We start from the raw sequence: 15099 nt of genomic DNA on the forward strand, positions 1-15099 counted from the left end.
TATGGCTGGTGCTGCCAAGGCAACACCACAGAGCACTGCACGGGAATGCATGTGCAGGTCCAGATCCCTGGTCAGTAGTGAGACCTGGAGAGCACTGACTCAGAAATTCCCCAGAGCAGTCTCCAGTGGCCCAGAGCATGCATAGGCATATGGGTGAGGAGGCACAGGGAATCAGCTGGCACCACTTCAGGAGTCATCTGGAGTGTGTCCCCAACCTGCTGCTGGCCCCTCACCCACCCCTGCCAGCACAGAATCCACAGGTGTTCATTCAGGAACCCCTCCAATGGTCCTCCAAGGCCACACCCCTAAGACCATGCCCTGGGAGCCCCAACACAGGGAAAAGCCCATCTCATACTTACTTGGCCTCCAGCTTGTCAAAACCATGAGACACACACAGTCTACATAGGGAAGTCTCCTATATAACACCAATCCTTCAACACCAGCAAAGTTAGCCCTTTCAACTAATTCAAAGAACTGAGCACAGAAAGTCATACAAAATGAGGAGATAGAGAAACATGCTCCAAACGAAAGAACAAGCTAAATAAATAAATAAATAGATAGACAGATAAATAAATAAATAAATAGATAGATAGATAAATAAATAAATATATAGATAGACAAACAGACAAACAAACAGAGTTAACCAATCAGCCTGGGAAAAAGTTTAAAGCAATGGTTATAAAGATACTTACTGAACTTCAGAAAACAATAGTGAACTCAAGGTGGACCCCAACAAAGAGAAAGTCTAAAAATAAAACAATTGGAGTTGAAAAATTCAATAGGATTAAATAAAAATACCCTGGAGGGAAGGAACAGCAGACTAGAAGATGCAGAAGGATGGATCAGTGACTTGGAAGACAGAGTAATAGAAAGCAGTCAAGCTGAACAGCAGAAGGAAGAAAGAATTAAAATAAATGAGAATAGGCTAAGAGAGCTCTGGGACAACATTAAATGTTCTCTAACATGCATATTATAGGAGTCCCTGAAGGAAGAGAGAGAGAGAAAGGAGTAGGAAACTTATTTGAAAAGATAATAGCTAAAAATTTCCCTAACTTGGGTAAGGAAACAGTCTACAGGTCCGGGAAGCAAAGAGAGCTCCAAACAAGATGATCCCAAGGAGGTCTACACCACAACACATTGTCATCAAAATGTCAAAGATCAAAGACAAAGAGATAATCTTAAAAGTAGCAAGAGAAAAGCAATGAATTATGTATAAGGGAAACTATATAAGGTTATCAGCTGATTTTTCTACAGAAACTCTACAGGCCAGAAGGGAAATGGCATGGTATATTCAAAGTGCTGAACAGAAAAAAATCTCCAACCAGGAATACTATACCCAGTAAGGTTATCAGTCAGAATTGAAGAGATAAAGAGCTTCACAGATAAATGAAAAACTTCACCACTACTAAACCAGCCTTATAAGAGATGTTAAAGAAAACAAAGAGATATTTTCTTTAAGTGGAAAAGACTCTAAATAGAAGCAAGAAATTGAAAAACAGGACAAAATTTCCACTGGTAAACAAACATATTGCAGAGGTAGTAGATCAATTACTTAAAAGGTATGAAGGTTAAAAGACAAAAGTAGCAAAAACTATTACATCTAAAAATTAGTTAAGGGAATCACTTAATGAAAAGGTGTAAAAGAAGATATTATATGTATAAAATGTGGAGGAGAGGGAGTGAGAAATGTAGTTAGAATGTGTTCAAACTTAACTTATCATCAGCTTATAGATTGTTATATTTACAGGAGTTAATATAAGAACCTTATGGTAACCACAAACCAAAAACTTATCATACATACACAAAAAAGAAAGACAAGGGAACCCAACTATAACATAAAAGAAAGTCACAAAACACAAGAGAAGAGAGCAAAGAGGAAGAAAGGATCAGAGAAGAACAATAAAAATGAGGAAACATTTAACAAAATGGCAATAAGAACGTACATATCAGTAATTATTTTAAATGTAAATAGCCCAATCAAAATACATAGGGTGACAGAATGGGCAAGTAGACAAGACCCATCTATTTGCTTCCTACAAGAAAATCACTTCAGATCTAAAGACACACACAGACTGAAACGGAAGGGATAAAAAAGATGTACCATGCACATAGGGAAAAAAAAGCTGGAGTTGCAATACTTCTATCAGACAAAGTAGACTTCAAAAGAAAGAATGGAACAAGAGGCACCAAAGGACATTATATAATGATAAAGGGATCAGCCCAACAAGAAGATATAACAATGATAAACATCTATGTACCCAACATAGGAGCATCTAAATATATAAGCCAGACTTAAATATAGTAACAGACCTAAAGGGAGAAACTGACAGCAATACAATAATAGCAGGAGAATTTAATACCACACTTATATCTATGGATAGATCATCCAGACAAAAAATTAAAAAGGCAACAGAGGTACTGAATGGCACATTAGACCAGACAAAAAATTAAAAAGGCAACAGAGGTATTGAATGGCACATTAGACCAAACAGACTTAACAGATATATACAGAACATTCTACCCAAAAGAAAGAGAATACATCTTTTTCTCAAGTGCACATGGAATATTCTCCAAAATAGATTATATATTAGGACACAAAACAAGTCTCAACAAATTTAAGAAGACTGAAATTGTATCAAGCATCTTCTCAGACCACAATGGTATGAAACTATAAATTAAGTACAATAAAAAAAAACTGGAGAAAACACAAACACACTGAAGCTAACCAACATGCTTCTAAGTAATCAATGGATCAAGGAACACATCAGAGAAGAAATCAAGCAATACATGGAGACAAATGAAAACAGAAACATACTGGCTCAAAATATGTGGGATGCAGCAAAAGTGGTTCTAAGTGGGAAGTTTTTAGCAATATAGGCATACCTCAAGAAACAAGAACAATCTCAAATACAACTGAAGGAACCAGAAAAAGAAGAGCAAACAAAACCCTAAATTAGTAGAAGGAGGGACATAATAAAGATCAGAGTGGAAATAAATAAAATAGAGAACACTAAACTAAATAAAAAAATCAATGAAACCATGAGCTGGTTCTTCAAGAAGATAAACAAAATAGACAAACCCTAAGCCAGATAGAAAAGAGAAAGGACACAAATAAACAAAATCACAACTGAAAAAAAAGAAGTTACAAATGACACCAGAAAAATTCAAAGAATTATAAGAGAATGCTATGAAAAATTATGACAATAAATCAGACAACCTAGAAGAAATGGACAAATTTCTACAAACACAAAATCTTTCAAGACTGACCCAGGAAGAAACAGGAAATATAAACAGAACAATTACTAGTAACAAAATTGAACTGGAAATCAAAAAACTCCCAACAAAGGCACAATACTAGATGGCTTCATGGGTGAATTCTACCAAACATTTAAAGATGAGCTAATACCTTCCTTCTTGAAGTATTCCAAAAAACAGAAGATGAGGGAATGCTTCCAAACTCATTCTATGAGGCTGGTATTACTCTAACCAAAACTAGACAGAGACTACAGACAAAGGAAACTACACACCAGTATCCCTGATGAACACAGACACAAAAAAAATCCTCAACAAAACATTAGCAAACTGAATTAAAAAATATATCAAAAGGATCATTTATCATGACCAAGTAGGGTTTATTCCAGGGATGCAAGGATGGTACAATACCCACAAATCAATCAATATAATACATCATATTAAGAAAAGGAGGGATAAAAACCATTCGATAATCTCAAAAGATGCTGAAAAAGTATTTGACAAAATTCAGCATCCATTTATGATAAAAACTTTGAACCCAGTAAGTATAAAAGGAATATACTTCATAATAGAGGCCATATATGACAAACCCACAGCTAACATCATACACAATGGGAAAAGCCTAAATCTTTTCCTCTAGATCATGAACAAGACAAGGGTGCCCACTCTCACCACTTTTATTCAACATAGTACTGGAGGTCCTAGCCATAGCAATCAGACAAGAAAAAGAGGTAAAAGTCATTCAAATTGGTAATGAAGAAGTAAAACTGTCACTATTTGAAGATGACATGATATTATGTATAGAAAACCCTAAAACTCCACCAAAACACTATTGGAACTAATAACTGGGCTCAGCAAAGTTGCAGGATACAAAATCAATATACAGAAATCTGTTACATTCCTAACAACTAGTAGAAAAAGAAATCAAGAAAACAGTTCCATTTACAATTGCATCAAAAAGAATAAAATAACTAGGAATAAACCCAACCAAGGAGATGAAACACCTGTACTCTGAAAACTATAAGACACTCAGAAAAGAAGCTGAAGAAGACACAAATAAATGGAAATCTATCCCATGTTCATGGATAGGAAGAATTAATATTGTCAAAATGGCCATCCTGCCCAAAGCAATTTACAGATTCAATGTAATCCCTATCACAATACCATGGCATTTTTCAATGAACTAGTGCAAAGAATCCTAAAATGTATATAGAACCATAAAAGACCCCAAATAGCCAAAGCAAACTTGAGAAAGAACAAAGCTGGGGGTACCACATTCCCTGATTTCAGGCACTACTACAAAGCTCCAGTGATTAAAACAGTATGGTACTGGCATAAGAACAGACCCATAGATCAATGGAACAGAATAGAAAACACAGAAATAAACCCACATATACAGGGTCAATTAATATATGACAAAGGAGCCATGAATATACAATGGGGAAAAAACAGTTCCTTCAATAAATGGTGTTGGGAAAACTGGACAGCTATATGTAAGAGAATGAAACTAGATCACTGTCTTGCACCATATATAAAAGTGAACTCCAGGTGGATTAACAACTTAATGTAAGACATGAAACCATTAAACTTTGGAAGAAACATAGGCAAGAATCTCATGAACGTCAGCATGAGAAATTTCTTTCTGGATACATCTCCCCGGGCAAAGGAAATAAAAGCAGAAATAAACAAGTGTGACTACATCAAACTAAATTGGTTCTGCACAGCAAAGGAAATCCTCAACAAAACAAAAAGATAACCTGCCATATGGGAGAATATATTTGTAAATGATATATCTGATAAGGGGCTATTATCCAAAATATATAAAGAACTCATACAACTCAACACCAAAAAACAAATAATCCAATTTAGAATTGGGCAGAGGACCTGAATAGACATTTTTCCAAAGAAGACATACAGATGATCAACGGGCCCATGAACAGATGCTCCACATCACTAATCATCAGGGAAATGCAAATTAAAACCACATTGAGGTATCACCTCACACCAGTCAAATGGCTACTATCCAAAAGACAAGAAATAACAAGTGTTGGCAAGAATGTAGAAGAAAGGGAAATCTCTTACACTGTTAGTGGGAATGTAAATTCATCCAGCCACTGTGGAAAGCAGTGAGCAGGTTCCTCAAAAAACTAAAAACAGAAATTCCATATGACCCAGCAATTCCACTTCTGGGAATTTACCCAAAGAAAACCAAATCACTAATTCAAAAAGATATATGCACTCCTAGGTTTACTACAGCATTATTTACAATAGCAAAGATATCGAAGCAACCCAAGTATTCACTGATAGATGAATAGAAGATGTGGTACATATACATAATAGAATAGTAACCATAAAAACAAGCACCAAATGACTTCACTCACTTGGTGGAATATAAAAACAAAACAAAACTGAAGGAACAAAATAGGCAGCAGACCCACAAATTCCAAGAAGGGACTAGTGGTTACCAAAGGGGAGGGGCTGGGAAGGGTGGGTGGGAAGGGAGGGAGAAGGGGATTGAGGGGCACTATAATTTGTAGTCCCAATATAAGTAGGTCACAGGGAAGGCAGTATGGAGAAGACAAGTAATGACTCTATAGCATCTTACTATGCTGATGGACAGTGACTGCAATGGGCAATGGTGAGGATTTGATAATATGGGTGATTATTGAAACCACAATATTGTTCATATAAAGCCTTCATAAGTTTGTATATCAATGAAACTTTAATTAAAAAAACAATATTAACCATAAAAGAGAAGGAAATCTTGCCATTTGTGACATGAATGAACCTAGAGGGGATCATGCTAAGTGAAATAAACAAGGCAGAGAAAGACAAATACCAAATACCATATGATGTTAATTACATGTGGAATCTAAAAAGCAGAACACACCAACGAAAAAGAAATATAGCCACAAATATGGACAACAAACTGTTGGTTACCATAGGGTGGGGGTGGGGGATAAAAAGGTACAAACTGCAAATTGTACAGTAAGTTTGTTACAGGAATAGAAGTACAACATAGAGAATATAACCAATAATAATTGTAATACCTTGGTATGGTAATGGATAACTATACTTATCGTGGCAAGCATCTAGTAAAGCATATAATTATTGAGGCTCCATGTTGTATATCTGAAACCAGTGTAATATTGTATATCAACTTTATTCCAATTTGAAAAATTAAGAGACAACCTATATAATAGTAACACATAGTTGCAAATTAAATATCTGATAAGAGTCTATCTAGTATACAGAATATATAAAGAACTCTTACATCATAATAACAAAAAGACAACCAGATTTACAAGTGGACAAAGGATCTGGATAGACATTAATCCAGAGAAGATACACAGATGGCCAACAAGCACATGAAAAGACTCTCAACATTATTCGTCATCAGGGAAATGCTAATCAAACTATAGTGAGCTATCACTTTGTACTTCCGAGGATGGCTGTAATGAAAAAGTGAGATAATAAGTGTTGACAAAGATGTGAAGAAATAAACCTCATACACTGCTGGTTAGAATGTAAATAGTGCAGCCACTTTGGAAAACATTCTTGAAGTTCCTCATAAAGAAAACATAATGTTGCCATTTGACAATTATACTCCTATGTAAATACCCAAGAGAAATAAAAACATACATCCACAGAAAACACCTATGATTATTCACAGCAGCATTATTCATAATAGCCAAAGGTGGACTAAACTCAAATGACCATTGCTGAATATATCAACAAAATATCATTTACTCTTACAACAGAATATTATTAAACTATAAATTAATGAAGTACTGAAACATGCTATGAAATGAATCTTAAAAATATTACACTAAGTGAAAGAAGCCAGTCACAAAAAAACCGTATATTCTGTGCTTCCATTTATTATATGAAATGCCCAGGATGGGCAAATCCATAAAGACAGTAGGTTCATGGTTGCTAAGCCCTTAGAGTGGGAGATGTGGGGAATGACTGTTTAAAGAGTATGGGGTTTACTTTTGGGGTGATGAAAGTGTTCTGATATAGCAAGTGGTGATGGTTGTACAATATTGCTAATGTACTAGATGTTACTGAATTGAATACTTTAAAATTATTAAAAGGTAAATTTTGTTATGTGAATCTTACCACAGTACAAAAAAAAGACAGAATGGCAGACAAACAACAACAACACAAACTAACAATATTTCTACGATAATAATAGAAATCCGTCTGTGTTTTTTGATTTACAAACTAGACAATGGCATTATGGGTCTAACATACAGCACTAGAAGTTTAAGGAAGGGCTATTATTCATCAAAGGAAAATTACCTGGGGGGGAAAAATGGAACTTCTTACATAGAGAAATAAATCTAACGTAAGAAAAAATAAGATTTTCTTTCAGAGAAAAAGTGAGTTCTCTCTGGACAAGAAAGTGTATCTTTCCCCTCACCTCTCCCTGGGCTGATGGCTGTGAGGAGAGGCTTATGGTCACTCATTTCCTCCCGTCTCTGCTTTTCAGAAACCATTTCCAGTTCCTTTTTGGCTAGTACTGTGCCAGATGGGTAGAACAGGCCAGTGGTCTGTGTGCCTACATCCTTCTTAGGGCCAGCATCAGGTCTGGTCAAAGGAACACTCAGGAACTGCCAGGCAGATCGGGGCTTTGAGCAAGGCAGAAAACATAAAATACTAGAATTTAATTAATCTTCATATTATTCATAGAAAACAATTCAAATCAGAAATAAAAGTATCTCCAAAAAACTGTGCTTTGAACTAAAAGAGGTTGTCAGACCTTGCCTCATATTCCTTGCTTCTGTCTTTCCCAGCAACTCCCAGTGTGATCCCAAAGCTAACCTCATCCATTTGGCCATTTACTGTTTCAAATTCAGCAAAATCGATTGATATTCCCTGTCCTCCTGCCTGAGGCCTGGAAGAAATCTATCTTTCAGCACTACAGTCCAATGGAGCATAGACTTTACTGTCCATCCACACTCCACCACTGGGCACCAATTTTTTCTCCGAGATACTCTCCTGCAACTGGATCTGGGGACTTGAGAGGACTGCCATGTAAGGCTGTACAGGCTGTGCACTGCACAACAGCACTGCTTCTAAAGGGGTAACATTCACAAAGAGGACATCTTATATTTGCATATTTACTAGGACAATTTTTCTGGTATATGGATGAAAATTAGTATATTGCAATCTATTCCCAACAGATGGCAGTAAGTGCCTTGAGAAAAGAATACCTTTACCTCATGTGTACAAAGGTACCTTATAGGTTATTGGCAGTCCCAGGATCTATAAATCTTTCAATCAGGTTAAGAAAGCCAAGAACTCCCTAAATATGAAAAATATGAAAGAAGCTGCTGAGTGCATGTGCATTCCAATAATTATCAGTCTTCAAATTTTAATGAAGAGCTAAGAAGAAACCTGAAGTCTTATGTGGCTTAGAGAAATTCATAGGAAAGGTAATAAGAAGAGATTAAGTCCTTTTGAAAATAAACTTCTGAGGTTTTTCTCAAACTTTGCCCAGTTGTTATAAATGGCAAAAGCACTTTTATATACCTGATGTAAATTTTCTAAAATATAAAAGGGCATGGAGAAAAGTTCATGTATGCTATGTAAGAAATTCAAGATAAGTACATTCTATCTCATATATTTTAAATCCACTTCTGCCTAATACATGACTTTTATTGCCTTGCATATGCAATTAGACCTCAATCTATTATGGGTAAATGCATATTTACATCTTTGAATTCTGAAGAAATCACTTGTGTGTGTAAAACCTATATTGATTGAATTAATTTTCACATCTAGCTCAAAATCCACGTGAAAGGTCTAAATGTTTTGGCTCTCTTTCCCAGGGTTGATTCACAAGGTAGAGTGTACAAACTCAGTCATAATTTTTTCCTGAGCACCAGTTCTGACTACAGTGAAGGCCTTACCTCAGCCAAAGAGCCAAGTCCTCCAGCAGCTAGAGACAGGCTCTTGTCCATGCTAAGTTTTGCCGAGGACTTCACATAAATACCACAGGAGCCACAGAACTGGGCAGATGGGTGATTGCTGGCCCCACATTTAGGGCAAACAGAGTAGCAAGGAGGAATGCCAGGCTAGAGGATTGAACATATTTTTATATTTTCATGAGTATTACTCATAGTTTTCCTATATAAATTATTTCTATACCATATAATCTCCAGTCATCAAAATATCATATGCCCATCCCCTTTGACCCTGCAATTCTATCTTCTAAAATTTATCCTAAAGATGGACAAGTATACAAGGAAGTATATCCAAGACTATTGTCCTGCAGGACTCTGGTTTTAGAGGAGATAAGTGAAACAACCTAAATGTTCAGCAACAGAGGATGGCCTACATGTATCATGGTACATATACACAGTGGAATGAATGAGGCCACTGAAAAGAATGAGGAGGTTACTAAAAAGATATGATGCTATGTGAAAAGAACTAGATCAGTGTTCACATTAAACTAGCACTCTACTTATTAACGCACTGAATGGCTGAAACACCACCTCAGAACCTGGGCAATGGTGACTGCTTCTGGGGACAGGAGTGGTGAAACTAGGATGAAGGGAGACTAACCCTTCACACTAAACCTTTCGTATTATTTACATGCAACACATACTCAGATAAATAATTTTGAGTGTTTCATTAAAAAGGTTAGCAGACAATTCATAAAAATAAATACTGATAGTCAATAAACGAGTGAAAAAGTTTAACTTCAAAGATATGCAAATTAAAACAGCAATGAGAGAACATTCTCAATTTTAGAGAATTAATTATCTCTGTCTCCAGGTGCTTAGGTAAATAGGTGCTAGTACCCAAGTCCTGAGAAGTGGCTTCTGTGAGGCAGTGGAGGAGCCTGGCTCTCCCTAGGATGGAGGGAGGCACTCAGCACAAAACAGCCCAGGGGTAACATACCTACCTTGGCGCCACACCAGTCACAGAAGCGAGCCTCCTGGCGATTGCGGCGACCACATTTGGAGCAGGACATGGTCTCCCCTCTCTGGGTGGGCAGAGGAGGAGCTTTATCTCCACTGCACCTGGACTGGTGAACATATGGCATTTATAGGCGGATCAATGCTCTCCCACCCACCCCCACAATCCAGAAAAGGAAAAAAAAAAGCTGTAAATCAATGCAAGCCCTGGAAATAAGGTATTTTTGCCCAAAAGAATAAAATTAAGATGAGCTTCACCAATTAGTAAATTAGTATAAAGAACACGAATTCCTTCATAGTGAGCTGATGAAATGGGTGCCTCATGTATCTTGATATTCCTCAGTATCTTTAATCCCAAAGCAAGCAAGCCCATGGTTGATGTGCTATGACAATACTGATGAAACAATGAAGGAGAGTTGAGCTACCGAAGGTGTCATTATTGAGGTTTGTCTTATATCTTGTAGGGTTCTGGTCTCCATCTGGAAATGTGAATTTATTTTCCATTCCTGACATGAAAAGAATTCTTCTATTCTGGGGAGGGAGTTGGAAGCAGTTCATGGGTATTTCCTAAAGGCCTGGGTTAGAATCTTTGCTCCCACTTCTTGCTTGCTATTGCCTGGTAAGAGATTTTCTCATCAAACAAATGGGATGATAGTATTTGTCACTGCTACCTGATAATCCGCTATGTGCAGGCAGTGTTCTGACTGCTGCCCCCAGACCCTCACATCAAACCACAAGACAGACATGCGAGGATGGTGCCATCATCACCTCTGTTTTACAGGAAAGGGAAACTGAAGCACAAGGAGGGTGAAACCCAAGATTTGAACCCAGGCCATCCAACTCTAAATCCTGACTTTTATCCACGACTCCATGCAGCCTCTTCAATACCACGGATCTTCCTTACAGATCCAGGGGGCGGTGGTTCAGATGGTTAATGCCAGTTAAGTATGTAGGAATGATTAGCACAGGGTCAAGCTCCACGTGTTGGTTTCCTGACCTTCTCATCTTGCTTTCCACCAGGCACTGATTTCTTTAAGAGAAGGGATTATCATTGATTTGACTATCATCAATCAATGAATTATTGATTCAATTGATAACTAAACATGTGTACTGCTAAGAATGTGTACACTAGGGAAAATGTTTTCTATAGTGAGTTTTTCCTCTAGACCAATATTTTAGGCACCTTTATTCACCTAGCTGTATCCTGTTTTACTTCAGCGACTATTTTGTTATCTTAAAACAGGCATCTAGCCAGAAAGAAGCCAAATCAGCCCCCAAAATCCACCGAGACCAAGAAAGATGATTCTCTGTGTACACACATGTTCACCTCATTTCTGAGCAATTAGAGGGAGACTCCTTGGTGTAAATCAAAAGAGAAACCCTTTGCACATTTTTGCTTCAGACTTAAATTTCAATTTACCCTACTGTTAAAATAAGGTTTTGATATAAAACTTGCTGGCCCAAATCTCTAAATATAAAACCTTCAGATCTTCCATTTATATGCATCTACTGCTCAAGTGGATTTTTTAAAGAACGAAAAGTTATCTTACCCCATTCATATTAAGGCTACTAAACAAAAAAGTATATAAAGCTGCTATCAGACTGAACAGACACTGTTCCTTCTATGGTACTTCAACGATAAAGATTCTAACTGACAGCTAAACTCAGATCTACCACTCAGATAGAAATACAGTTTGAAAACTAATTCGATTTTGAAATCGTTCCTGCAAGTTTGTTGGTAGGTGAGACCCAGAAACAGTTACATCACTGTTAAAAACAACAGTTACATCACAGTAAATAAAATCAATTTGAATTATTTTACTATTTATATAAGGAGTTTAGAACATCTGAGAAAATAAATCTTTTGCTTGGCAATTTAGTTGACTTTATCAGCAAAATCATTGCAAGAATTTCCAAGTACCATTGTTTTCTATTTTTATGTTTTCTCAAGATATTTTTCTCCCTGGTGCCCTGGAAAATTATAAAGATTATAAAGTGTAATTTCATGATGGGAGAGTGACATGAAGTCTGAAACCACATTAAGTCACAGAGATAAATAGCAATCAACAAAAGACTACCCTAAAATTTCATTAGATTTGATTTGGGAATAAATTGGCTTTCATATTAAGTTTGCCAGATCATTAGCATGTTTTTAGTTTCAGTTCTGAAAGAGAAACACAAAGTAATTATAGAAATAACCTTCTAAAAAAAGCTATACAGATTTTCTTTGTGGTAGTGACAGAGTAAGACCATACCAAATGACTCCTATCCAGAAAATAACTATAAAACCTGCTCATAATGCATGAAGAATGAACAGGAGCAGAGAGATTCCTGTAGGAAGTGCACACAAGTAGCCTGGGGCTAAGGGCTGTCAGCACAGAGCAAGTGAAATGGTGGGAAAAGGGCAGTATTTCCAGCTACTAGAACCAGGAAACTGAAGCTGGGGAATAGGATTTCAGTAAAGAAAGAGAAAGAAGTAACTATTCTGGAACAGAAAAATACAATATTTGAAATAAAATATTTACTGGATGTACTTACTAGCTAAAAGGAGATAATAAAGGGTAAGTGAGCTTGAACATAGGTGAATCGAAATTACATGCAATGTAAAGAAAAGAAAAAAATTTTAACGAGCAAAACATCAGGGACCTATTGGATTATATCAACCAATTCAACAGATATGTGCATGGAATCTAAGGAGAGTAGATGGTGAGTAGAGTAGAAAAATCATTAAAGAAATCATGGCTGAACAATTCCCAAATTTGATGAAAGACAGAGATTTACAGTTATAAAATGCTCAATGAACACCAACTAGAATGATCACAGAGAAGCTCACGCTGACACGCATTTTAGCCAAATCTTTGAAAACCAAAGATAAAAAGCAAATCTTAAAAGCAGCAAGAAAAAAATGACACGTCACCTTTTTGGTAACATCAATCTGATTAACATCCAACTTCTGATTAGAAACCATGGAAGACAGAAGAGAATGGAACATCCATAAAGTTCTGAAAGGAAGTTATTGTCAAACCAAAATTATATAGCCATCAAACTTACCCTTTCAGAATGAAAGTGAAATAGAAATTTTTAGATAAAAGAGAACTATGAGAGCTCATTACCAGCAGACCTATACTATATGAAATGATAAGAGTTCTGTTTGAAGGGAGATGGTATTTGAGAGAAAACTGGATCTTCAGAAAAGGGTAACAAACATCAAAAATGGTAAATACCTGTATAAGTACAAAAACAGGTTTTTATCTTTTTGCTTTTTTCCTCTTCTTTATAAACCATATAATTGTTTAAAGAAGAAATTACAACATTTTCATAGGGCTTAGAATGTACATAGGTGTAGTAATATATACAACTGTAATATAAAGGAAAGGGGAGAGGGATATGAACCTATATGGTTGCAAGATTTCTGTGTTTTTACCTGATGTGGTCCAATAATAACTAATTAGACTATAAAAAGTCAAACATCTACATTTTAATCACTATGGGAACTACTAAAAAAATAATGCCAAGAAATACAATTAAAATAGCCAAAAGGAAAATGAAAATGGAATTCCAGAAGTATTCAAATAACCCAAAGGAGGCAGGAAAGTAGGGACAAAGATAACAAAACAGATAGAAAATCAAATAATAAAATGGTAGATCAAAACCTGACTACATCAGTAATTACAGTAACTTTGATGAACTAAACCTTCTACTTAAAAGACAGAAATTGCCTCAAAGGATTTACAAAAAAGAAAAAACAACCACATGCAAGCCACAGACAAGAGCCAGCTATAGAGGCTGAAAGTAAATACATAGTCCATGCAAACAATAAAAATAAGAAGGCTGGGGTGGCTCTAACAATTTAGGATAAAATAGGTTTTAGAAACAAATGGTTTATGAGAGACACGTCATAACCATAAAAGTTTTAAATTCACCAGGAATACATAACAATCAAAAATATTTACGTGCCTGACAAAATATGTGATGTAAAAATGGACAGAATTACAGGGAGAAGTAAACAATTATAGAATCATTGTTGAAGGTTTTAATACCCTACTCAGCATTTGCTAGAGCAATTAGATAATATTGATAAGACATATAAGATCTGTCTGTGCAACATTCTGCTTTAACTTAATTGATACTTATAGAATATTATAATCATAATAATAGAAAACACATTCTTTTCAACTGTACCTGGTATATTTTCAGGGTTAGCCTATATAGTGGACCATAAAACAAGTCTCATTAATTTAAAATAGCTGAAATATATAGTGTGTTATCTGATTATAATGAAATCAAATTATAAATCACTGGCAATAACATAATTAGGAAACCCCATATACTTGGGAATTAAACAACCAATCTACAAATAAATCATAGGTCAAAGAAGAAATCATAAGAGCAATTAGAAAATTTTTTGAACTGAACTATAATGAAACTCTAGCTTATATAAATTTGTGGGATGTTGCTCAAGAAGTTCTTATTAATAAATTTATAATTTACGTTAGAAAAGAAGAAAAAATTTAATGAGTTATCACCTTAAGAAATTTTGAAAAGAAGATCAAAGCCCAAGGCAAAGAGAAAAAAGGAAATAATAAAGATGAAAAAAAAATTTTTAAAGGAAACAAAAACTAGAGAAAATCAACGAACCAGAGCTAGTGTTTTGGAAAGATCAATGAATGTAAGTCTCTAGCTTCTGAGAGGGTGAGAGGAAAGAAGGAGGGAGGGAGAAAGAAAGAGAGAGACAAATTACAAACATCAGGACTGAAAGGGGATGTCACTACAGATCCTACAGACATTAAAACAGCAAAAAAGGAATGTCATTAATAAAATGCCTGATAATATTAGTGATGAGATAGAGAAATGAACCTTCCAATATTGCTGGTGGGAATGCAAAACAGTGCAGCCATTTGGGAAAACATATGGCACC

At 35.8% G+C, this 15099-nt stretch overlaps 1 protein-coding gene across 6 annotated transcripts in view; it reads right to left on the reverse strand.

The window, feature by feature from the left end:
* Positions 1 to 15099, reverse strand: part of DZANK1 (double zinc ribbon and ankyrin repeat domains 1) — a 120040-nt gene that overhangs the window by 44536 nt on the left and 60405 nt on the right. For 5 of the 6 annotated variants that reach the window (XM_073236964.1, XM_037022495.2, XM_073236963.1 and 2 more), the window contains 3 exons: positions 10169 to 10291; positions 9171 to 9335; positions 7679 to 7886 (listed from right to left, as the gene is read on the reverse strand). In XM_073236964.1, coding sequence (XP_073093065.1) covers positions 7679 to 7886; positions 9171 to 9335; positions 10169 to 10291 — 496 coding nt within the window. The remainder of the gene's footprint in view (positions 1 to 7678; positions 7887 to 9170; positions 9336 to 10168; positions 10292 to 15099) is intronic. The other variant, XM_037022496.2, reaches the window with a different exon arrangement.

This window comes from Manis javanica, chromosome 5 (genome assembly GCF_040802235.1).
Source record: "Manis javanica isolate MJ-LG chromosome 5, MJ_LKY, whole genome shotgun sequence".
NCBI classification, from domain to species: Eukaryota; Metazoa; Chordata; class Mammalia; order Pholidota; family Manidae; genus Manis; species Manis javanica.